The sequence below is a fragment of the Chiloscyllium punctatum genome, chromosome 4 (assembly GCF_047496795.1).
Source record: "Chiloscyllium punctatum isolate Juve2018m chromosome 4, sChiPun1.3, whole genome shotgun sequence".
Taxonomy (NCBI): Eukaryota; Metazoa; Chordata; class Chondrichthyes; order Orectolobiformes; family Hemiscylliidae; genus Chiloscyllium; species Chiloscyllium punctatum.
This window is the reverse complement of record NC_092742.1, coordinates 87027516-87052835: the sequence shown is the minus strand read 5'-3', so window position 1 is coordinate 87052835 and position 25320 is coordinate 87027516. Positions and strand designations below refer to the sequence as shown.

The following is a 25320-nucleotide window of genomic DNA, read 5'->3' as shown; positions in this document are numbered from 1 at the left end:
TGGTGGGAACACCTAATAACTAATGATGGTTTTCACATATTCAATGTGGGCACTGAAAATTTCATATTGTCCTTATTTCAAAAAACACCCAGCAGTACAATTACAGATTTCCTCTTTGAAGTGCATTATCTTTGTTATATTCTTTACACAAATACTGGTGCTATTACATTTTGATATCTGTCCTTTGTATCTCTGGGCTGTGGATGTCTACGTACTGTTGGTCACTTAACTCTAAGTAAGGCTCTTCCACCTCTGATGTACTGTAACAGTTTTTTTTATTTACAACTGTAAATCACAGGATAATAAATACACCTCTCTCATTACAAACTGCTGCTAGTCCAATATCATTTTTTGATCTTTCTGACAGCATCAGTTTCATCATTAGACTATGGTGCCTGGCGGAAGGTTAATTTTATAACTGTAATAAGAACGTGGGTAAGTGTGAGGTGATTCACTTTGGTATGAGTAACAAAAAGATGGGGTACTGGGCTAATGGTCGGATACTTGGTAGTGTGGATGAGCAGAGGGATCTTGGTGTCCATGTACACAGATCTCTGAAAGTTGCCACCCAGGGAAATAGTGCGGTGAAGAAGGCATATGGCGTACTGGCTTTTATTGGTAGAGGAATTGAGTTCCGGAGTCCGGATGTCATGTTGCAGTTGTATAAGACTCTGGTGCGGCTGCATCTGGAGTATTGCGTGCAGCTTTGGTCGCCTACTATAGGAAGGATGTGGAGACACTGGAACGGGTGCAGAAGAGGTTTACCAAGATGTTGCCTGGTATGGTAGAAAGATTGTATGAGGAAAGGCTGAGGCACTTGGGGCTGTTTTCATTGGAGAAAAGGAGGTTTAGGGGTGACTTGATAGAGGTGTACAAGATGATTAGGGGTTTAGATAGGGTTGACCATGAGAACCTTTTTCCACGTATGGAGTCAGCTATTACGAGGGGGCATAGCTTTAAATTAAGGGGTGGTAGGTATAGGACAGATGTTAGGGGTAGATTCTTTACTCAGTGAGTCGTGAGTTCATGGAATGCCATGCCAGTAGCAGTGGTGGACTCTCCCTCTTTATGGGCATTTAAACGGGCATTGGATAGGCATATGGAGGATAGTGGGCTCGTGTAGGTTAGGTGGGCTTGGATCGGCGCAACATAGAGGGCCAAAGGGCCTGTACTGTGCTGTATTCTTCTATGTTCTATGTTCTAAAGCTTTGTATTCTTTTTAAAACTTGCCCCATCTCTCTGTTTTTCACACAATGGATTATTTTGAAATGCCTGTGCCGTTGTGTAAATCAGGAACTGCACATACTGCAGCATTGAGCAAGTAATTGATACAAAGGATTAGTTGAATCACATTAGTTAAGCAACAAGTGTTGGCCAGGAGTCCAGGAGAACCCATTGCTCTTCAGTTAATGGCATGGGATTGTTTATTTTCAACTCAAATATTGGATGTGGGTCTCAAAAATATCATCCATAAGAGTGATATTTCTGACTATTTGCACATTTATTCACATTGAGATTTCAGTCTGCAATACAGACTGCAATATGACCTGGAGTGAGACTTGGACTTGCAATTAGTGAAATGTCAGATGTGACCTGAGGGGCTAACTACAGTATTAATGAGGACTGACTTAACCAGTTTCCCTATAATGTTACTAGCATCAAATGACAAACTTCACTTAAGTTTGGAGCATTACTTTAAGGCAGAATGAAGCAAGATAGGGGAAACCTGTCCAAAGCAATGGATAATAATATATATGCCACCTACATTTTTCTCCGTACATAGATTTTAAAAAACAGAGTTCTTATTGTGCAGTTCCACAGAAAGCAGCTGGCTCAAAACGCCAACTGTATATAATCAGCATAACAGGTATGTGCTTGGTATAATGGGGAAGTCCAATCAGGGAACACTTCCCGTCGGATTCTATCAGCTTGTTCTAGCTGTGGCAGGTTGCAATTTACTGGGAATAGTTAACCTGTCATCTGGGGACTGACTGACTGGGGGCGTATGAGCCTGCTATAACCTTCTGCAGTTAGTCATATATATGGTACTGAGGTTGAATATCAATTAATTTTGCCAGAAAGGGATGCCTGACTTATGTCTCTCATGGCACTTGTGTTCAATTTACAACATTTCATGGGCTGCAAAAATACTCCTTTCCACAATGAAAATTCATTCAAAATACACCCTTGTTCCACTTTTTTAAAATCTCATTTTTGCACAAAACGAAATCACGCAGATGCATCACTGAGAATTTATGAACCATCCCCAAAGACATGGCTGATGGCACAGCTACCTGAAACAGCAATTCTGGTGTTTCACGACTGATGTAAGATGTGAATCCAGTGAATTTTGTTGCCATCTTTTACCCGCCCATTTTTGTCTGCCCATTTCTACACAGGCATGGGCTTCATAAAAAAAGGGATTCAGTGCTGGGGAAATAGTTGTGAAACAAACATATTGCTGCCACACCGCAGCTCAGTTATGGACAACGGGCAGTGGAAATTCTCCTGAACAAATGTCACTTGAGGAGTCTGCTTCACCTGGTTTGCGCTGACACAGTGGTTTACGCTGCTGCCTCACAGCGCCAGAGACCCGGGTCCAGTTCCCGCCTCGGGCGGCTGACTGTGCACTAATCTAAACTCAGTCACCCATCTTCATTCATACACTCTCACACCCACCTTCAGTCACTGACCCTCCCTCACTAATCAACCTTCCCTCACACAGGGGGAACATTAGATGAAGATACAGAGTGGGACTTACAGTCTCAGAGTCGTACAGCACAGAAACAGATCCTTTGGCCAAACAGATATCCTAAATTACTCTAGTCCTATGTGCCAACATTTGGTCCTTATCCCTCTAACCCCTTCCTATCCATGTACCCATCCACATCCCTTTTAAATGTTGTAATTGTACCAGCCACCACCACTTCCTCTAGCACCTTCACTCATTCACCCTTCCTTCCTTACTCATACTCTCTCATTCAGTCACCCTTCCTCACTCACTGACCCTCCTGCATTTTTTACCCTTCTTCAGGCATTGACCCTCCCTCACTCACCTTCACTCATTCAACCTCACTCTCACATTCAGTTACCCTCCCTCACTCACCTTCACTCATTCAACCTCACACACATTCAGTTACCCTACCTCTGATTCACTCAAATGTCCTACCTCCGTCCCTGACTGGCTCCTCCATTTCGAAATGAGATAGGTTTCATGTTGTTGGAAAAAGGGGGAAGGTCACGTAAAAAAATGTTAAGGAGAGGTCCGAGTGCAGGAGATTAATTACCAAAGATTTCAGTGAACAAAATGCAAAGGGAGTGCTAACAGTATGAATGAAGAAACAAGGCATTTATCCAGAGTCAGTATTAATCACATCATAAAAGTCCTTTTACTGAAAGCAGGAACATTAGAATAAGATATAGATTGGGACTTACATTCACAGAGATGTACAGCACGGAAACCGACCCTTCAGTATAACTCAGTCATGCCGAACATATATCCTAAATTAATGTAGTACTATTTGCCAGCATTTTGCCCTTAGACCTCTAAACCCTTCCTATCCATGTACCAACCAGAAGCCTTTTAAATGTTATAATTGTACCAGCCACCACCACTTTCTCTGGCAGCTCATTCCAAACACGCATCACCCTCTATGTGAAAACATTGCCCCTCAGGTCCCTTTTATATCTTTCCCATTCTTGTCTTAAACCTATGCCCTCTAGCTTTGGACTCTTCCACTCTATGAAAATGCCCCTCATGATTTTATAAACCTCTAAGATCACCCCTCAGTCTCTTAATGCTCCAGAGAAAACAGCCCCAGGCTATTCAGTCTCAGCCTATAGGCGAAAACCTCCAACCTCAGTAACACCTTTGTAAATCTTTTCCGAACCCTTTTAAGTTTCACCATATCTTTTCTATAAGACTTGGAGAAAACAGAAGTCAACATGGGGGATAGAATCCATGGTCTGAAGTTGTTGAACTCAATGTTGAGTCCTGAAGGTAGTAAAGTGTCTAAACAGAAAATGATGAGGTCAGAAGCAACATTTCCTCACAGTTGTGCCTCTGCAGATTGACATCTAATGCACTGTTTCTGAATGCAATATGAAGACGAAGAAAGATGAGATGTGCAGAATGGAGCAGCAGTCTTCAAAACCAGCAGGAATCCGAGAGAGTGAGCAGTTTACAATTGACTAGTTAGAACACCATGAAGGTTGAAAAATGCGATTTGTGAATTATATGGGAGACTAAGATGGTTGAAGTTGAAAGTAAAGGTTCAGAATGAGGAAGCTGTAGGTGTCCCTTGAAAAGAGTTACAGGTATATATACAATAGGGAGAGCATGTAACATTATAAAATGTTCAGAGATCAAAGTCAACAACACACTTACAATTGAACATAAAATAAATCTCAATAATATTCTTGGGGGGGAAGAAGGGTTTTTGATCAGAAAAGAGACGGCGACTGTACAGGACATTGGTAAGGCAACTGTTGGAATATTGCGTGCAATTCTGGTTTCCTTCCTATCGGAAAGATATTGTGAAACTTGAAAGGGTTCTGAAATGATTCACAAGGATGTGGCCAGGGTTGGAGAATTTGAACTATAGGGAGAGGCTGAACAGGCTGGGGCTGTTTTCCCTGGAGCATTGGAGGCTGAGGGGTTACCTGAGAGAGGTTTACAAAATTATGAGGGGCATGGATAGGATAAATAGGCAAAGTCTTTTCCCTGGGGTCAGGGAGTCCAGAACTAGAGGGCATAGGTTTAGGGTGAGAGGGGAAAGATATAAAAGAGACCTCAGGGGCAACTTTTTCACGCAGAGGGTGGTACATGTATGGAATGAGCTACCAGAGGATGTGGTGGAGGCTGGTACAATTGCAACATTTAAGAGGCATTTGGATGGGAATATGGATAGGAAGGGTTTGGAGGTATATGGGCCGGGTGCTGGCAGGTGGGACTAGATTGGTTTGGGATATCTGGTCGGCATGGACGGGTTGGACCGAAGGGTCTGTTTCCATGCTGTACATCTCTACGACTCTATAACTTGTTGACTGCGGACAAATAAGTCACTTTGATCCTACTGTTTTGAAAAGGGAATTTATCAGAGTTGAGTTCAGAAAGTGAAAGCAAAGGTGGAATTACACCTACAGCTGATGGAGCAGGAATTGGGCTGTAAATACAATTGAAACATTCTTTGCAGAGATAAATGGAGGGTGTTTAAGTTATGTAAACAATGATATTCAAAACCTGCTAATCTCACTTGTCACAAGTACTTGACTTATGTTTGAGTTCAGCTGTTATAGCTTTACAATATGATATATGTACAGCATGTATGTTACTGTCAACAAATTAAAGCAAGGACAATGACTACAGCAGCAAAATTGCAAAGTGCACAAGACTGGATACACTGAGTCTACAATATTTTCACAGGTTGTGGGCATTAAATATATTGGCTTTGAACACACACACACACACACAAATTGACACAGCACTCATAGCACTCTCTTTCTCTGTCTCTTTCTCAGAAGCCCTTTGCATCAATGTTTCAAAGTTAAATGCACACTGGAAAAGTTCATCTCCACAAACTGAGAGTTCGGGAAGAAGACGCCCGAATCTACAGCCTGTCTGCAGAAAAAAGAAAATTCAAACAGTTGTAGAGGATACAGGAAGAAAGCCCAGTACCAATAGATTGGGAGGAAAGTGACATTGGCTGATGACCAGCATCTGGACAATTGGTGAATAATCCTTATTTCCAAATTCAACAGTTCCTTAGCCAAAGCTTTTTATGAGGTAACATTCCACAGAACTTTATTTCTTTTCTTCAAGCTGCAAGTGGTTGTATGTATGTGTGTTTGCCTTATTTTTCAAGAGGGTTAATTGAGCAAATTTGTATATTTTAAGCCTTTTGTTTATATTTCATGCTATCTTTGCTTTAGTAAGTTTATTCTCCCACAATAAAACTAAATCTTTTTTAGCGTAAAGGACCTGCCTGACTTGTTTCTGGCCCTGAGCAAGGTACAGTCTGATTGACAATATCACCTCCCTTTTAAATTCAAACTTTGTTACAGCCAATCAGGGAGTGGGAGAGAAAAGGAAGTAAGGCACCACTCCAAGCTAAGTTCAAAGGAAAGAAGGTTAGAATGGAACAGAGACATTAAGACGATTACTGTAAAGCAGACAGTTCTCAATGAAAATGCCATGAGTGGATATAGACCAGAGAGAGGGATACAGCTGGACTGTGAGTATTTGAGTTGGTTGAAAGGCTTTTTTGTGCAAGGGATGGCCTACTGCCCAAAGCAAGGAGCAAGGTGAAAGCAATGGAAGATAAGTTCAACATCATCCCAAGCGTGAATTTCATAGATGTGGGAGCTTAAAGAGATGGAAATTGCTAATTTGCTGAATACGTTATTTAGCATCAGAGAGTTATAGGCCAGTGAACACACTGCGAGAGAATGGGATGGAGTCAGAGGGAAGGAACAGGATCAAAAGGGGTGTCGATGCACATACTTTAGTAGAGCTTGTGTTCCTTAACACCCAAAAAGAAAAACCTTCCAGTTAAGGTGTTGGACGAGGTAAAGAATGCAATGGGGAACTGGGGAGCAGGACAGCTTTGGCTTAAAGTTAGTTGTGCTGTTGGAGGAAGAGAGAGAGAGAGAGAGAGAGAGAGAGGTTGCGTGTTTACACATGTTGGCACAGGGCACTGAGTGCAGACCTCAGAATGGCAGCCAGGACAGCTGGCAGAGGAATGTTGTATGTTTCGGAGATAACTGGGTGGATTCAAAACATGAGGAATGTAACTTCAATTAGAATCTATGCGGTGTTTTCATGGAGTTAGAGGCAGCTGTTGAGGAAGGCCATGTGGCTGTGAACGGCAGAACTGCCTGGCCCAGTTCCACACTGACTAGTATCCAAGCCAATAATCAGGTGTTTCTTTGCACAAAGGATACCCAGTTACATTGACTTTCACATCTTTTCCAGCTCAATGGAAGAAGGCAACTCTATGAACCCATCAGTGCACGCTTTATGTCAACAGTGCCATGAAACTCTTAAACTTACCACACTGCGAGTGAATTTTTCCAGCGAGGTTCTGCGACCCTGCTCATTTTCAGGCTTGAATGGGTGAAAACGAAAACAAAGCAGAAAGAATCACAACCGGAAAACCATAATAATGTGCAGCAATGTGTGTGTGTGTGTGTGTGTGTGTGTGTGGAGGGGTGGGTGGGTGGAGGGAATAGTGATGCAAAAATAATCGGGGTGGGTGGGTGTAGGGAATAGTGATGCAAAAATAATCAGGGGAGGGGAGCTCATTCAGCCTGACATACAGACAGCTCCATAGAAACAGGGACACCAACTGAAATTCTGAGGTGGATTTCTTGACAATAGCCCTGACAGAAGCAACACCAAGCAGTAAGAGGGTCTAAGATCAATAAAGAGTATGTACCCTACCATAACAACAGAATATTCAATGAGTAAAATTAGCCTTCGTTTGTGTTCTCAATCACTAGCCAGTCATGTGCTAAAGGTTTGTGGGTGGACGCACAGCTCGGATGCTGTGATGGCTGCTGTTGTTGAATAATTTCGTTTCACCTGCTCTCAGGACTCACCCATGAATAATAACCAATTGGTGACTGGACGAGATGTCTGTGACCCATGGGAATGTTACCCTCACTTAGGAATAGAACGAAAGTCACAAAACTGATCGGATTACAGCACTTTATTAAAAATTCCTTTTTTTTTTGTAATTCCTCATGGCCTAATTTGTGACGCAACCTGAAACGTTTCTCAATTTCTTTTTCCCCATTGGCTGAAGAATTCAATACTTAGCTCTACTCAGGAGATGGTTATTGTTGACTTTAGTGGAAAGGCAAACAAGTCATGGGCCTTGACTTTCTTTGACTTAAAGCCTGATCTCCCCAGTCAGACAGCACCAGTGGGATAATTTCCCTACTGGATATAAATGACTACTCTGCTGATGAAAATTCTCTGACAACTCTGCTGATGAAAATTCTCTGAAAACTCATCAAGTCATACAGCACAGAAACAGACTTTTCAGTCCAATCAGTCCAAGCCGAACATAATCCCACCTACCTGCACTTGGAGAAAGTGAGGACTGCAGGTGCTGGAGATCAGAGTCGAGAACATGGTGCTGGAAAAGCACAGCCAGTCGGGCAGCATCCGAGGAGCAACAGAATCAATGTTTCGGGCAAGAGCCCTTTATCAGGACCAGCACCGCACTCTCGACTTGGCCCATATCTCTCCAAACATTTCTTATTCATGTACTTGTTGAAATGTCTTTTAAACATTGTAACTGTACCAGCATCCACCACTTCCTCTGGAAGTTTATTCCAGACACAAACCACTCTGCGTACAAAAAAGAAAACTCCCCCATATCTTTTTAAGATCTTTCTTTCCTTTCACTTTAAAAATATGCTTTCTACCTTGAAATCCCCACTGTAGGGAAAAGATGCTTACCTTTCACCTTATCCATACCTCTCATGATTTTATAAACCTCTACAAACCTCAACCTCCTACGTTCCAGTGAAAAAGGTCCAGTCTCTCTAGCCTCTCCTTATAACTCAAACCCTCCACTCTTGGCAACATCCTGTAAATCTCTTCTGAACCCTCTCCAGCTTAATAACAATCTTCTTATAAGAGGGTGACCAGAATTGGACATAGTTTTGCAGAACAGGCGTCACCAATGTCCTGTACAACCTTAACATCACTTCCCAACTCCTGTGCTCAAAAGGTCTGAGCAGTGAAGGCCTTCTTAACTACAAACGTCAGAGTTATGTACCTGAACCCCTAGGTCTCTGTTCTACAATACTCCTCAGCAGTGATTCCTGAAAGTTGGTTAGCTCCTTTCACAGTAATTGGACAATAGTGGCTTGGAGGGTCCAATCCACCAGTCACTACCTTCCTCAAATTATGTTTTCCTTGTTCCCCAATCTCCTAACTTCTGCCGAAATGCAGTTCCACAAAGCTTTGAGGTCTCAGCCAGCCCCTAGTCCCTCTTATTTGTACTTCGACAATGGGTGGAGCTAGGCAATTTGATCACGAGGTGCAGCAACAGTACTTTTCAGCTAGAATGTGTCGTTGTCTTGATTTCCTAGACACAGGGACTCCATAATTACGTCCTAATGGTCACCCCAGCTGAGAGAGGGATCAAATCAGACATCTTTGGCCCTTCATCACACACTAACCCAGCTTATTTTTCCAGTGAAATTAACACACTTGGTTTCAAGTCCAGTAATTATCCCAAACATTGGAGGTTGCAAAGTTCTGGGAGAATACCTTTTTTCTAGCTTGTAGAAGCTCCTGATATGCATTGGAACGCAGAAAGCGAGCGTAGCTGTCACTTTTCATCAATTTGTAGATGTGCTCCTGAAAGGTAAGATTAATGTTATTGAAGCTGTTTCCATCTCACCGTCGATCGCATAGCCACTTTCCAAGCATTACTTGGCAACATTAACCTATACATATTCAATGTTATTACTGTGAAGTCCAGGGGTCTTTTAGTCCTGACATCCTGCCGAGAGCTGGCCACCTAAAGCAGGAGGACAGAGGCCACAGCCGAGTTCAGGTCCACATTAGGTGGTCAAGGCTTTGAACCAGGTAAAAGGTAAGAGGGCTGGATAGGAGCATCACATTTGGTAGGTCATCAAAATACCACAAAGGCCCTAATGCCATCAGGAAACGCTGATTACAATTCACCGGCTCCATTGAAAGGGACACGGATCAAGTGCCAGGAATTGAGAAGGAACACAGCCATAAGTCTTCGCACAACTATCTTAACAGAGTCTCTGCTGGCTGCTGGATTGAAGCTCTCCCCGTGTCACGCTTAAGAACAGAAGTTAGACTTTAAGCAGTTTTAATTCAGTGCAACTATCTTGTATTTTTTTGGCCAATGAACAATTTCATTTATAAATAACTCAGATACCTTATAAAAACACAACATAAAATAGTACAACACATGAACAGACCTCTTGGCTTGTTGATGTCTATATTGACCATGATTCTGTTCTAAACTAATTCCATCTGTCTGCACTTGATCTGTATTCTTTCTATTCCTTGTTCATGTCTAAATGGCTCTTAAATATTGCTACCATATTTATTTCTAATACCTGCCCAGGAAGATGTGCAAAAAATATCTTGCCTCACACATTAAATGTCCCCCCTCACTGTAATCGTTGCTGCCTAGTAATTGACATTTCAACCCTGGGACTCCAATTATCCACTTTCTTCACGACTCTCAGAATTTTACATACTTCTATCAAGTCACCCCTCAGCATCCAACGCTCTAGCAAAAACAATCAAAGTCAGTCCAACCTCTCCTTGTAGCTAGTGCACTCCAATCAAAGCAACGTCACAGTGACCTCTTCTGAACCCTCTCCAAAGCCTCTACCTTCTTCCTTCAATGTGGTGACCAGAACTGCACACAGTATTCTAAAGGTGGCCTGACACCAAAACCTTATACAGTTGAGCAAAATTTGCCAACTTTTATACTTAGTGCCCTGACCAATTACAGCAAGTATACAGCACACCTTCTTTACCACCTTATCCAGTTGAGTTGCCACTTTTGGGGAGCTATGGACTTGCACCTCAAGATCCCTCTGTATATCAATGCTCCTCCAGGTCCTGCCACTTACTGTATACTTTCCACCTGCATTTGGCCTCCCAAAATGCATCATCACATACTTGCCCAGATTAAACTTCACTTGCCATTTCTTTGCTCAACTTTCCAGCTAGTCCATATCCTGCAGCATCCTTAGATAACCCTCCTCAGTATCCGCCACTCCACCAATTTTCATGACGTCTGCAAATTTACTCATCAGACCACTGACATTTTCATTCAGATCATTGATTTACATTACAAACAACGGAGATCCCAGCATTGATCCTCGCAAAACACCACTGGTCACAGAACTCCAGTCAGAAAAACACTCCTCCATAACTACCCCCTGTCTTCTATGACCAACCCAATTTTATATCTGGCTTGCCAACTCATAGAATCCTTAGTGTGGATTCTTTTGGCCCAACAAGTCCACACCGACCCTCCAGGCCCATTCCCTTACATTTAACCCCTGACTAATGCACCCAACCTAGACATCTCTGAACACTGTGGACAATTTAGCACAGCCAATTCACCTAACCTGTACATCTTTGGATTGTGGGAGGAAACCGGAGCACCTGGAGGAAACACATGTGGACACAGGGAGAATGTACAAACTCCACACAGACAGTCATCCAAGGCCGGAATTGAACGCGGGTCTCTGATGCTGTGAGCCACAGTGCTAACCACTGAGCCACCATACTGTCCCAAACTCACCATGGTATCTATGTGATTTGAATTCCTGGACTAGCCTATCATGAGATTCCTTGTCAATTATTTTCGTGAAGTCCATGTAGACAACATCCCTGACTTTACCCTCATCAATCATCTTTGTCACTTACTCAAAAAACCCAAATCAAATTTGTGAGACAAGACCTCCCCTGCATAAAACCATGGTGACAATTCTTAATAAGTCTATTCTTCTCCTAAATGCAAATAAAACCTGCTCCTAAAAATCTTCTCTAATGATTTCCCTCCCACTGATGTATGGGTCATCATCAGGTCATAGAGATGTACAGCCTTTGGTCTAAATTGTCCATGCTGACCAGATATCCTAAATTAATCTAGTCCCATTTGCCAGCATTTGGCCCATATCCCTCTAAACCCTCCCTATTCATATTGCCATCCAGATGCCTTTTAAATGTTGTAATTGTACCAGCCTCCACAACTTCCCCTGGCAGCTCATACCATGCATGCACCACCCTCTGCATGAAAACATTTCCCCTTAGGTCTCTTTTAAGTCTTTTCCCTCTCACCTTAAATGTATGCCCTCTAGCTTTGGAGCTCAGTCTATTTAAAGTTGAGTTAGTCTAGGAATTAGAAGAACATTTAGAAAAGTAAAGAGTCACAAAGAATAGGAGGAGAAAGTGAGAACTGCAGATGCTGGAGATCAGAGCTGAAAAATGTGTTGCTGGAAAAGCGCAGCAGGTCAGGCAGCATCCAAGGAGCAGGAGAATCGACGTTTCAGGCATAAGCCCTTCTTCAGGAATGAGGAGGGTGTGCCAAGCAGGCTAAGATAAAAAGGTAGGGAGGAGGGACTTGAGGGAGGGGCGTTGGAAATGCGATAGGTGAAGGAGGTTAAGGTGAGGGTGATAGGCCAGAGAGGGCGTGGGGGCGGAGAGGTCGGGAAGAAGATTGCAGGTCAAGAAGGCGGTGCTGAGTTCAAGGGTTGGGACTGAGATAAGGTTGGGGGGGGAGGGGGTGGCAGTGAAATGAGGAAGCTGGAGAAATTTGTATTGTGGTTGGAGGCCCTCTTCCTCCAGGCGTCACAAAGAATAGTCAACATTTGAGAGGTAGTATTATGTTTGATCCAACTTATTGAATTGTTTCAGGAGAGTTAACAAAGAGTGGTAATGTTGTAGGTATCATTTATTTAGGTTTTCCAATCAGCCTACAATTTATAAACCAGTGATGCAGCACTCTGTTAGAATGGTGCAGTACGGACAAAAAAAAACCTCTTTTGGCTCATTAATGCCTGCTCATCGCAAGAGCAACTGAACCAGTCCCATTTCAATGTCTTTCCCCAACTGTACTCATTAGCAGGACACATTTTATCTTGTGTACTTGGCCAAGCAATTTATCACAAACAAGATTCATTGGTACCTCAATTTACATTAACCCAGAGAGTAAATCATCTAAGTTTCAGTCAGTACAGAACACAACAGCCAAAAAGGTTCAATAAGTGCATCTCAGCTGGAACACAGAGCAGACCAGTGCCACGTGAGTGGAAAATATGTGAACTCTTTGAGTATTCCTTTAAATTCGGAGTGGAACATAGAACATAGAACAATACAGCGCAGAACAGGCCCTTCGGCCCTCGGATGTTGCGCTGACCTGTGAACTATTCTCAGCTCGTCCCCCTACACTATCCCAAAATCACCCATGTGCTTACCTAAGGATTGTTTAAATCTCCCTAATGTGGCTGAGTTGACTACATTAGCAGGTAGGGCATTCCACACCCTTACCACTCTCTGTGTAAAAAACCTGCCTCTGACATCATCTGTCTTAAATCTATCACCCCTCGATTTGTAGCTATGCCCCCTCGTACACGCTGACATCATCATCCTAGGAAAAAGACTTTCACTGTCTACCCTATCTAATCCTCTGATCATCTTGTATGTCTCTATCAAATCCCCTCTTAGCCTTCTTCTTGCCAATGAGAACAGGTTCAAGTCTCTCAGCCTTTCCTCATAAGGCCTTCCCTCCAGACCAGATGACATCCTGGTAAATCTCCTCTGCACCTTTTCCAATGCTTCCACATCCTTTACGAAATATCGGGACCAGAACTGTACATAATATTCCAAGTGCGGCCGCACCAGCGTTTTGTATAGTTGCAGCATGATATTGCGGCTCTGGAACTCAATCGTATGCCTTCTTAACAGCACTATCCACCTGAGTGGCAACTTTCAGGGATCTATTTACATGGACTCCAAGATCCCTCTGCACATCCACACTACCAAGAATCTTTCCATTGACCAAGTATTCTGCCTTCCTGTTATTCCTCCTAAAGTGCATCACCTCACATTTAGCTGCATTGGATATATGATGGTACAAATATCTGAATTCTTAGAACAATATCATCTATCTCAACATTAACATTGCAATAACTTAAGATCAAATACAACATTTATCTCATGCTCTTCACTTGATACAACTGAGTCTGGGTCTGGATGGGATGCTTGTTAAGCCACTTCACAGGGCAGTTAAGAGTCAGCCACAGTGCTGTTAGCCTGGAGGCTAGGCCATCAATACTGGTTTCATGATCACCATTATCTTTTAAAATTGTGGATTTTTACTGAATTCCAATTTCACAATCTGCTGCAATGAATTTCAAAATCAAATTCCTTAGAGGATTAGATCAGGGCTCACAATTTCTAGTTCAATGACATTGCCATAATTCCACAACCTCACCGCTGCCTTTATAAAAGGAAAATTTTGTTTGACCAATTTATCAGAGTTTTCACAGAACCATAGACACCCTACAGTCAGGAAGCAGGCCATTCGGCCCACCAACCTTCCAAAGAGCATCCACTGCAGACCCACTCACCGTACCCGACCCTATCCCTGCATTTCCCATGGCTAACTAACCCACCTAGATTGCACGCCACTAGGCGATTTAACATGGCCAATCCAGCTAAGCTGCATATCTTTGGACTGCGTGAGAAAACCGGAGCACCCAGAGGAATTCCTCGCAGGCACGGGGAGAATGTGTAAACTCCCCACAGACAGTCACCCAAGGCTGGAATTGAACCCGGGTCCCTGGTGCTGTGAGGCAGCAGTGTTAACCACTGAGACACCGTGCCATCCATTTTATGAAAATGCAACTCATTGGATATAAAGCAAAGGAACAGTGGATGCAATGGATTTTCAAAACGCACTTAATAAGTTGCCACCTACAAGTTAACACACGTGATAAAGGCTCGTGGAGTTAGCAGTGATATATTAGTGTGAATCAAGGATTAGTTAGGGTACAGGAAGCAGAGTGTAAGGTAACTGAAGCATTTTCGGGTTGACTAGTGGACTGCCACAGGAATGAAGGCTGAGGGCTCAGCTATTTACAATCTTTCTCACTGGCTTGGTTAAGAGGCAGGGAGTAATGTGTCTTAATTTACTGACAATCCAAAGCAAGGTGGGAAGGAGGACACAAGGAGACTGCAAAGAAGCAGTGTGACATACCTAAAGATGCAACGGGGTCAAACGAATGCCCATTTGGACATTATACTTTATTAAGTCTGCCACTAATAACTAAGTGAGATATTACACTGGGCATTGTTCTAATCCGTGGCCACGTTGCTATGTGCTACCTCTGATTGGTATGGTTGGTTTGTAACCAGATGACTCCAATGACTCAGAGGCTGGGAAATATTTTCTGCCAACTTCTTTACTGCCATATCAAAAACAATCCAGCTGCAGCGATTAAGTATTGAGAATTGCAGCTTCCCATGTCTAGTAATACTTGAAGCAGACAAAGTACTTGGCTAGTTTCTCTGGAATAAGTCACAAGAGACGATATTTTGCTCTCTTGCTGTTTTGGTGGATTATATCTGCAGGTAGCACTTACAGCTGCTGTTCTTTCACATTACCAAGCCTCTTCACTTGCAACTTGCTCTATTATCATCAAGTCTGGATTCTAACAATCCTCAAAGCAGATATATAATTATCTCCACAAGGTTTGTGAATTGTAGGAAGAATTCTCAGTGTACACATTTAACGCAGGGTCGAAATGTATGGTGCTGGAAAAGCGCTGCCAGTCAAAATGTCGACTCTCCTGCTCCTCAGATGCTGCCTGACCGACTGTGCTTTTCCAGCACCACACATTTCGACTCTGATCTCCAGCACCTGCAGTCCTCACTTTCTCTTAGCATTTAATGTAGGGTCAAATAATACAAAAGGAGGCCAAATGAATAACATAGGGCCTCCCTAACGCCCTCCCAGAAGAGAGGTGGGGGAGGAGGGGTGGGTGGAGGTATCAACTGGAAACTTGGAAAAACGAAACAGAGGCTTACCTAACTCAATCTAGATTGGAAACTCACTTTACATTAATTCATTGGAAACTGGAAACATTGAAAATGTAACAAGTGCTTCCACAGCACGTTACTGTAGGTACATTTCTGCCTCAGTATTGTAATTAACTACTTTCCACTTTTAACACCAAAGTCCGATTCATCAGTGCACGATTTATAGTTTATGAAATTTCAGACTGGTCCTCAGTCTGAATTTAAAAAACTTTCTTGCAACAACAACTTGGCAGTGTAGCTATCTGCTAAGAATGATGTCATGGAACAAGGACAAAAGCTAAAACACAGGAATTAATAGTTTTGCAAATGTCTGGATATCTGTTTAAGTTTTACTGTGTTATTCCTATCTGATGGCAACCTGAGTGACTTATTGGAATAAAGGTTTGGATTATGGAGAGATTGCAGCCATCGGGACTATTTGTATTGGGGCTGGAAGGGAGGAGATGGTTAGTGTTTGGTTTGATGTGGAAGTGTGGGAGATCACAGAGATGTGTTATTCCCAGGTAAGCTGGTTGGACGTGGGGGTAACAAACCCACCCCTTGCCACATGGAATTGTCCCTTCTCAATCTTTACCTGCTGGGTTTCCAGAGGCCTTTGAAACCCACGAATTATAGAATGGTTACACCACAGAAGGAGGCCATTTGGCCCATTGTGCATGTACTAGCTCTCTGATGGAGCAATTCACCTGCAGCTTCCCCGATGTCTTTTCTCCCAAAGCACTGCACATTTTTTCTGTTCAGATAATAATTCAATTCCCTTCTGAAAATCTTGATTGAATCTGATCGTGGCACATTCTCAGACAGCACACTCAAGACTCTGAGCACTCAGTGCACGAAAAACAAAACTTCTCCTCATTTCGCCATCGATTCTTTTGCCAATTAGCTTGAATTAGTGCCCTCTGAGTCTAATTCCTTCAACTAATGGAACACTTTCTCTCTACCCATTATGTCAGACCTTTCATGATTTAGAACACCTCAACTGAACCTTCTCTCACCCTCCTATTCTCCAATGAGAACATCTAACTTCTTCAATTTATCTTCATAACTGTCATTTCTCATCCCAAGGACCATTCTTCTGATTGTTTTCTGCATCCTCGCCAAAGCCTCCGTGTTCTCTCTAAAGCATGATACCTAGAATGAGATACAATCCTCCAATTAAATCCAACTTGTGTTTTACATTGGTTGAATTGAACTTCCTTGTTCTAGTACTCTATACTCCTACAGACAAAGCCCAGGATGCCATATGCCTTATTAACAACTCTTCCAACCTGTCCAGCATCCATAAATCATTTCTATACATATATTCCAAAGTCTCTCTCCTTCTATACCCTAGTTAGAATTGCAACCCTTATTGTCTCAGTGTTCTTCCTACCAAATCAATCACTTCACACTTCTTTGCATTAGATTTTATCTGTCACCTGTCATCTGTTTCATCACCTATGTCCGTTTGGCCATTTTTAGTACTTCCGTCTGACCCCTGTCTCCATGCTTAAATTGACTTTATGGTCCCTAACCTGATCCACTCCTCCTCTTATCACCCTCTTGCTATAAATTTATTCCTGTACTAGACTTTAGGATTCTCTTTCATGTCAGCTGCCAGTCTCTTGTACGTTCTCTTGGTTTGTCTTATTTGTTTGTACAATTCCCCTCTGAGCCTTTTTAAGTGAGTTTGGCCATAATTGTGTCATCCATCTGAAATTGGTCATAAACATTTTCTGTTTCATCTCAATTTATACCTCTCTTATCATTCAAGAAACTATTTATTTCTTTCCTTTCTCCTTTGTTGGAGTATAACTGGACTACATTGTAACAATTTATTTTCTTTACACTGCTAACTGACACAGCCATGAATCTGCAGTTACTGCCTTTGTTGTTTGAGTCCATGTATCTCTGGACATCGGAGTGCATCTAGGAAAAATTAACAAACAGCAAAATTCACAGCTGACCTTGGAGGAACCTGTGTGGGAGAGCTCACATCACAGGAACAGAAAAGTGCACAGTTTTTACCTGTAACCTTGCTGAAAGTCTATAGCAGCGAGTAGAGTGGGCTCTTCCCTGATTATATGTTTTATTGAGATCTGTCTCTTGATTACATTTAAAAAAATATGAACCATAAGTTAGCCTGCAGAACCTTTTTTTAAAGCAATAGGATCATGTCATTTTCAGGGTCTGTAGATTGTGATGGCCTTTAGTAGAGTGATGTGCTCTTTCTGTCAGATGTGGGAGTTTAGGGAGAGTTTCCATGTTACTGATGATTATGTCTGCAGGAAGTGTCTTTGGTTGCAAGCCCTATCATATTGCATGGATCGGCTGGCGTGAGAGTTTGAGGTAGTGATGAACTTATAAGAGCTAGAGGGTATGATAGATGGCAGTTATACAAAGGGAGAAAAGCCGCAGATACAGTCGGGTAGATGGGTTAACTCCAGGTAAGGTAGGAGTGGTAGGCAGTTAGAGCAGGAGTCTCCTGTGGCTATCCCCAGCTCAAACAAGTATGCTGTTTTGAAAATGGAGGGGGGTGATGGACTCTCAGGGGAATGTAGCACAAACAGCTAAGTTTCTGGCATCGAGACTGGTTCTAATGTAATGAGGGTTATGTCAGGTACAAGCGATCGATTGTGATAGGGGACTCTAGTCAGAGGCACAGACAGACGTTTCTGTGGCCAGCAGTAAAAAATCAGAATGATTTGTAGCCTCCCTGGCATCAAGATCAAGACTATCTCAGAGAGGGTACAGAATGTTTTCAAAGGGGGAGGGACCAGCAAGAGGTCATTTTACACATTGGAACTAACGACATGGAAAAGGAAAAGGTTGAGATTCTGAAGGGAGAATATAAAAAGTTAGGCAGGAATTTAAAAAGGAGGTCCTCAAGGGTAGTCATATCTGGATTACTCCCGGTGCTATAAGCTACTGAGGGTATGAATAGGAGAATGCGTGTCGAGGGGAGAAGGGTTCACATTTTTGGATCATTGGAATCTCTTCTGGGGTAGAAGTGACCTGTACAAGAAGGACAGATTGCACCTAAATTGTGCATCGGATACTTAATATACTGGCAGGGAGATTTGCTAGAGCTGCTCGGGAGGATTTAAACTAGTAAGGTGGGACTCAGGGAGATAGTGAGGAAAGAGATCAATCTGAGACTGTAGAATTGGGAAAAGGAGCCAGTCCAACAGTCAGGGCAAGGAAGAATAAAGCAGAGAACAAGGTAGAACTGATAACATAAACTGCATTTACAATGCAAGAGGCCTAACAGGGAAGGCAGATGAACTCGGGGAACATGGGGCTGGGATATCATAGTAATTACAGAAACATGACTCAGGGATGGACAGGACTGGCAGGATACAAATGTTATAGGAAGGAGAGAAAGGGGGACAAGAGAGGAGGGGGAGAGGCATTTTTGATAACAGATAGCATTACTCCTGTACTTAGGGAGGATAATCCTGGGAATACATCCAGGGAAGTTATTTGGGTTGAAATGAGGAATAAGAAAGGGGTGATCACCTTATTAGGGTTGTATTATAAACCCTCTAATGGTCAGCAGGAAATTAAGAAACAAATTTGTATGGAGATTTCAGTTATCTGTAAGAATAATAGGGTGGTTATGGTAGGGGGTTTTAACTTTTCCAAACATAGACTGGGACTGCCATAGTGTTAAGGGTTTAGATGAAGAGGAATTTGTTAAGTGTGTACAAGACAATTTTCTGATTCAGTATGTGGATGTACCTACTAGAGAAGGTGCAAAATTTGACCTACTCTTGGGAAATAAGGCAGGGCAGGTGACTGAGGTGTCAGTGGGGGAGCACTTCAGGACCAGCGACCATAATTCTATTAATTTTTAAATAATAATGGAAAAGAGTAGACTGGATCTAAAAGTTGAAGTTCTAACTTGGAGGAAGGCTAGTTTTGACAGTATTAGGCAAGAACTTTCAAAAGCTGATTTGGGGGCAAATGTTCGCAGGTAAAGGGACGGCTGGAAAATGGGACGTCTTCAGAAATGAGATAGCGATAGTCCAGAGAAAGTATATTCCTGTCAGGGTGAAAGGAAAGGCTGGTAGGTACAGGGAATATTGGATGACTGGAGAAATTTGGGTTTTGGTCAAGAAAAAGAAGGAAGCATATGTCAGGTATAGATAGCAGAGATTGAGCGAATCCTTAGAACAATATAGAGGCAGTAGGACTATACTTAAGAGGGAAATGAGGAAGACAAAAAGGGGACATGAGATAGCTTTGGCAAATAGGGTTAGGGAGAATCCAGAGAGATTTGATAAATACATTAAGGACAGAAGGGTAACTACGCAGAGAATAGGGCCCCTCAAAGATCAGCAAGGTAGCCATGTGTGTAGCCACAGTAGATGGGGGAGATACTAAACAAATATTTTGCATCAGTGTTTACTGTGGAAAAGGACATAGAAGATATAGAATGTGGGGAAATAAAACGTGACATCTTGAAAAATGTCCATAACATAGAGGAGGTAGTGCTGGATGTTTTGAAATGCATATAATCAGGACCTGATTCGGTGTGCCCTAGAACTCTGTGGGAAGCTAGGAAAGTGATTGCTGGGCCCCTCATTGAGATATTTGTATCACTGATAGTCACAAGCGAGGTGCCAGAAAACTGGAGGTTGGTAAATGTGGTGCCACTGTTTAAGGAGGGTTGTGAGGACAAGCCAGGGAACTATAGACCAGTGAGCTTGACGTCAGTGGTGGACAAGTTGTTGGAGGGAATTCTGAGGGAACAGGTTAACAAGTAATTTGGAAAGGTAAGGACTGATTATGGATAGTCAGCATGGTTTCATGCATAGGAAATCATGTCTTACAAATTTGTTTGAGTCTTTTTGAAGAAATAACAAAGAGGTTTGATAAGGGCAGAGCAGTAGATGTGATTTATGCGGACTTCTGTAACCTATGTGGACGTCACTAAGGGTTTGACAAGGTTCTTCATGGAAAACTGGCTAGCAAGGTAAGATCTCATGGAATACAGAGAGAACTAGCCATTTCGATACAGAACTGGCTCAAAGGTAGAAGTCAGAGGGTTGTTTTTCAGACTGGAGGCCTGTGACCAGCGGTGTGCCACAAGTATCGGTGCTGGGTCCACTACATTTTGTCATTTACATAAGGGATTTGGATGCGAGCATAAGAGGTGTAGTTAGTAAGTGAGCAGATGACACCAAAATTGGAGGGGTAGTGGACAGCGACAAAGCTTACAGCTGAGTACAACAGAATCTTGGTCAGATCAGCCAATGGGCTAAGGGGTGGCAGATGGAATTTAATTCAGATAAATGTGAGGTTTTGCATTTTGGAAAGGCAAATCTTAGCAGGATTTATACACTTAATGATAAGGTCCTGGGGAGTTTTGCTGAACAAACAGACCTTGGAGTGCAAAATCATAGCTCCTTGAAAGCGGAGTCACAGGGAGATAGGATAGTGAAGGCAGCATTTGGTATGCTTTCCTTTATTGGTCAGAGCATTGAATATAGGAATTTGGAGGTCATGTCAGCCACTTTTGAAATATTGTGTGCAATTCTGGTCTCCTTCCTATCGGAAGAATGTTGTGAAACGTGAAAGGGTTCAGAAAAGATAAACAAGGATGTTACCAGGGTTGAAGGATTTGAGCTGGAAGGAGAGGCTGAATAGGCTGGGGCTATTTTCCCTGGAGCATCGGAGACTGAGCGCTGACCTTATAGAGGTTTATAAAATCATGAAGAGTAAATAGACAAGGTCTTTTCCCTGGGGTGGGGGAGCGCAGAACTAGAGGGCATAGGTTGAGAGTGAGAGGGGAAAGATATAAAAGGGGCCTAAGGGGCAACCTTTTCATGCAGAGGGTGGTGTGTGTATGGTATGAGCTGCCAGAGGAAGTGGTGGAGGCTGGTACAATTACAACATTTAAAAGGCATTGGGTGAGTATATGAATAGGAAGGGTTTAGAGGGATAAGGGCCAACTGCTGATAAATGGGACTAGACGAGATTAGGATATTGGTCGGCATGGACAAGTTGGACTGAAGGGTCTGTTTCTGTGCTGTACATCTCTCTGACTCTACGAATCTACAAGCTGCTGAGTTTTCTGTTACAGGTATGCCTGCTAAACTTTGATTCTAATTAATCTGGGCCAGATCCATTTTTGCCCTCAATGAGACTGGCTCTATCCCACTTTATTGTTCATAATCTGGACTGCTCCTTGTTCCTTTACATAGCCAACACTTACCTTAGGATAACAAGATCACTGACCCTTAAATGTTGTCCTGCTTACACTTGATCTGCTTACACCATCTCATTCTCAGGTTCAGCAATGCCTCCTTTCTGTTTGGACTCTAAATATAATGCTGGAGAAAACTCCCCTGAATACAACTTTGGAATTATCGCTCCCTCACTGCCCTTTACACTACTGTGATTACAGTCTATGTACATAGAAGCATAGATTCCCTACAGTGTAAAATTACGCCATTCAACACATTAAGTCCACACCAACCCTTCAAAGAGCAACCCACCCAAACATCGCCACAACCCTATCCCTGTAACCCTGCATTTTCTATGGCTAATCCATCTACCCTTGGATACTATGAGCAATGAACTTGGTCAATCTACCTAACCTGCACATCTTTGGACTGTGGGAGGAAACTGGAGCATCTGGAGGACACTCACGCAGACCTGGGGAGAATGTGCAAACTCCACACAGACAGTCACCTGAGAGTGGAAACAAACCTGGGTTCCTGATGCTGTGATGCAGCAGTGCTAACCACTGAGCCACCATGCCACTCATATACTCAGATCAGTAAAATTCCCACATACTATCCTGACAATTCTCTGCAATTTATTTACACATTTGTTTTACCATATCTTTCCCACTATTTTAGTAACTTATAGCCTACACTGAGTAAAATAACTGCATTTTTTTGTTCATTGCTTGAGCTAAATAGATTTCAGTGATTTTTGAGGAGATGTGTAGTCAGGTAAGATAATTATGTAAGATAGTTAGCTGAGCTGGAAGGTCTGTTTTCAGATGTTTCAAAACCCACCTTCAGAAACCAAGACCTATAAATAGAGAGGTGGGACATACCACCAGCGCTTCACCAGAGACTCTCACTGATGATGTTACCGAGTATGGGGATGAAACGTCTGAAAACAAACCTTCCAGCTCAGCAAGCTAACTTACATACCTAAATAGATTCTGATCTTGATCCCTCTGGGATATCCTCTCATTCCAGCCCTGTAATGTTTTACTTATTGGTGACACACATCAGGTAGAAAACACTTTCCACAGATGAAGATTCATCAGACCGATTACTGATGGCTCTAGCATCAGGTGACATCGTCTCAGAACTAGGGATAAATTATTTCGGACTATTTAGAGGACAAGGAGGAATTCCTTCACTCAGAAGGCTGTGAATCTTAGAATTCTCTATCCCCGGGAGCTGCGCAATTCAGTCAATGAGCATGTTCGAGTTAGAGATCAATAGATTTCTATACACAAATGACATCAAGGGATATGGGGAGGGGGGCCATAGTATAGAAAACTAGTATTGTGGCAGATAATCCAGAATGGTGGTGAAGGCATTAATGGCTGAATGGTCTGTCTTTGCTCTTTTGCTCTCACCCAATCTGGATTTTCTTCCTGCCTGGTCTGTTGTACCCGGCTTCATTTCTGATCCCATTTGTTTCATGCTGACTCCAGCCTGCTTCACAGGGATTCTGACCAACTTCATACTCCTCCCAGTTAGGTAAAAAATCAAAACAATGCAACAGTGAAGGTACAACTCCTTGCCAAACCTGTCCATGATTGAACCACCATTTGCAAGTGACCTCATGGCTATTTGATGGGTGGGAGGCTGGAATCAGGATTCAGAGATGTTTTCTTAGTCATAGAGTCATACAGCACACAAACAGATCCTCCAGTCCAACCTGTCCTTGCCAACCATAATCCCAAACTAAACTGCCTGCACTTGGAGCATTTTCTGCAAACATTTCTTGTTCATGTATTTACCTAAATGTCTTTTAAACAGTGTAACTGTATGCACATCCACCACTTCCTCTGGAAGTTCATTCCATACATGAACCACTGTGTAAAAAAATAAATTGCCCCTCGTGTCTTTTTAAAGTCTTTATCCTCTCACCTTAAAAATATGCCCCTCATCTTGAAATCCCCATCCCTGGGAAAAAAACACCATTCACCTTGTCTATATCCCTCATGATTTTATAAACTACTTTCAGGTCACACATCAAACTCCTACACTCCAGTGAAATAAAGTCCCAGCCTATTCAGTCTCTCCTTATGACTCAAGCCCTCCATTCACAGCAACATCTTGGTAAATCTCTTCTGAACCCTGTAGAGCTTAAGAATATTCTTCCAACAACAGGGTGGCCAGAACTGGACGCAGTATTCCAGTAGAGACCTCACCAATGTCTTTTACAACCCTCAATATAACATCCCAAATTCTATTCTCAAAGGTTTGAGCAATGAAAGCCAACGTGCTAAACATCTTCTTAACCACCCTGTTTACATGTGATGCAAATTTCAAAGAATTATGTACCTGACCCACTAGGTCTTGCTACCTAGTGCCCTACTTTTAATTGTGTAAGTCCTTCCCATATTTGATTTTTTTTTGTGTTTTTTAAATTTTATTCTGCAAAGTGCACCCATCAATTTAAAAGGTGCTGGCTACCTCTCAGCCAGTGATGTCTTTCCATCAAAGAGATTTTCAGCCAATGAATAGCCCAATTGTGCACCATTGTGAACTTGCAGCATGAATAGTTAGCGTTGACTGTGAGGAATTAATAGTTCAGTGTGTGGCCTAAGTGAATGTCCCATGAGCTTTGCTGCTTCTTGAGCAGTACTTTCCCCTGATCATCCCACTCCTTCTCCACTTTGTCACTCTAGGGCTCACATCCACGTCCTGCCCAAGTGTGCCATCTCCAGCATCCCACCTCCTTCACCCACTCCTGAGCACCACCTCTCTACCTTATTGGAGTGCTTCGCCATCAGAGTGTGGCACATCCTGAGTGCTTTATTCCCCTTGATGCCCACATATCTATAACCCAGTCACGTGACATGGCCATTAGTGCCATTAAACTTGAAGCAGAAACTTGAACAGACCTGGGCATCTTCAAAGGTGTATCTTCCTGGATCCTTGACATTCTGACTGGTTATCTCATAGGAATGGGAGTCAAGGTTGATGGCACTGGGTGCGCCTGGAGCAAGAAATTCCTGCCAAGTCTCTTGGACCTTGTCCGGGACTTCCAGAAGGGGTCGTTTCTTCAGATCCTCTGCCGCTAACCAAAACCTACAGAAGGAAGGAAAGGACTAAATTCCAAGTCAGCTGTGGAATAATAGTCGAAAACAATTCATAAATCCAATCTTTAAATAACTGCCAAGCAACACATTATGTCAAAATAATAATTTGCCAAAGATTCAAATCATTGATTAAACATTGATTAATCATAAATTTTAGCATTTGATGCAGGATATAGGTCATAGAGCCATAGAGATATACAGCACGGAAACAGGCCCTTTAGTCCAACTTGTCCATTCTGACCAGATATCCTATATGAATCCAGCCCCACTTGCCAGAATTTGGCCCATATTCCTCTAAACCATTCCTGTTCACACACCCATCCAGATGCCTTTTAAATGTCGTAATTGTACCAACCTCCACCACTTCCTCTGGCAGCTCATTCCATACACGACCACCCTCTGTATGAAAAAGTTG

At 42.7% G+C, this 25320-nt stretch overlaps 1 protein-coding gene across 6 annotated transcripts in view; it reads right to left on the bottom strand.

The window, feature by feature from the left end:
• LOC140476501 (regulator of G-protein signaling 6-like) overlaps window positions 1-25320 on the bottom strand; it is a 613759-nt gene that overhangs the window by 2300 nt on the left and 586139 nt on the right. For 5 of the 6 annotated variants that reach the window (XM_072569231.1, XM_072569230.1, XM_072569232.1 and 2 more), the window contains 3 exons: window positions 24708-24894; window positions 9287-9376; window positions 7052-7105 (listed from right to left, as the gene is read on the bottom strand). In XM_072569231.1, coding sequence (XP_072425332.1) covers window positions 7052-7105; window positions 9287-9376; window positions 24708-24894 — 331 coding nt within the window. The remainder of the gene's footprint in view (window positions 1-7051; window positions 7106-9286; window positions 9377-24707; window positions 24895-25320) is intronic. The other variant, XM_072569235.1, reaches the window with a different exon arrangement.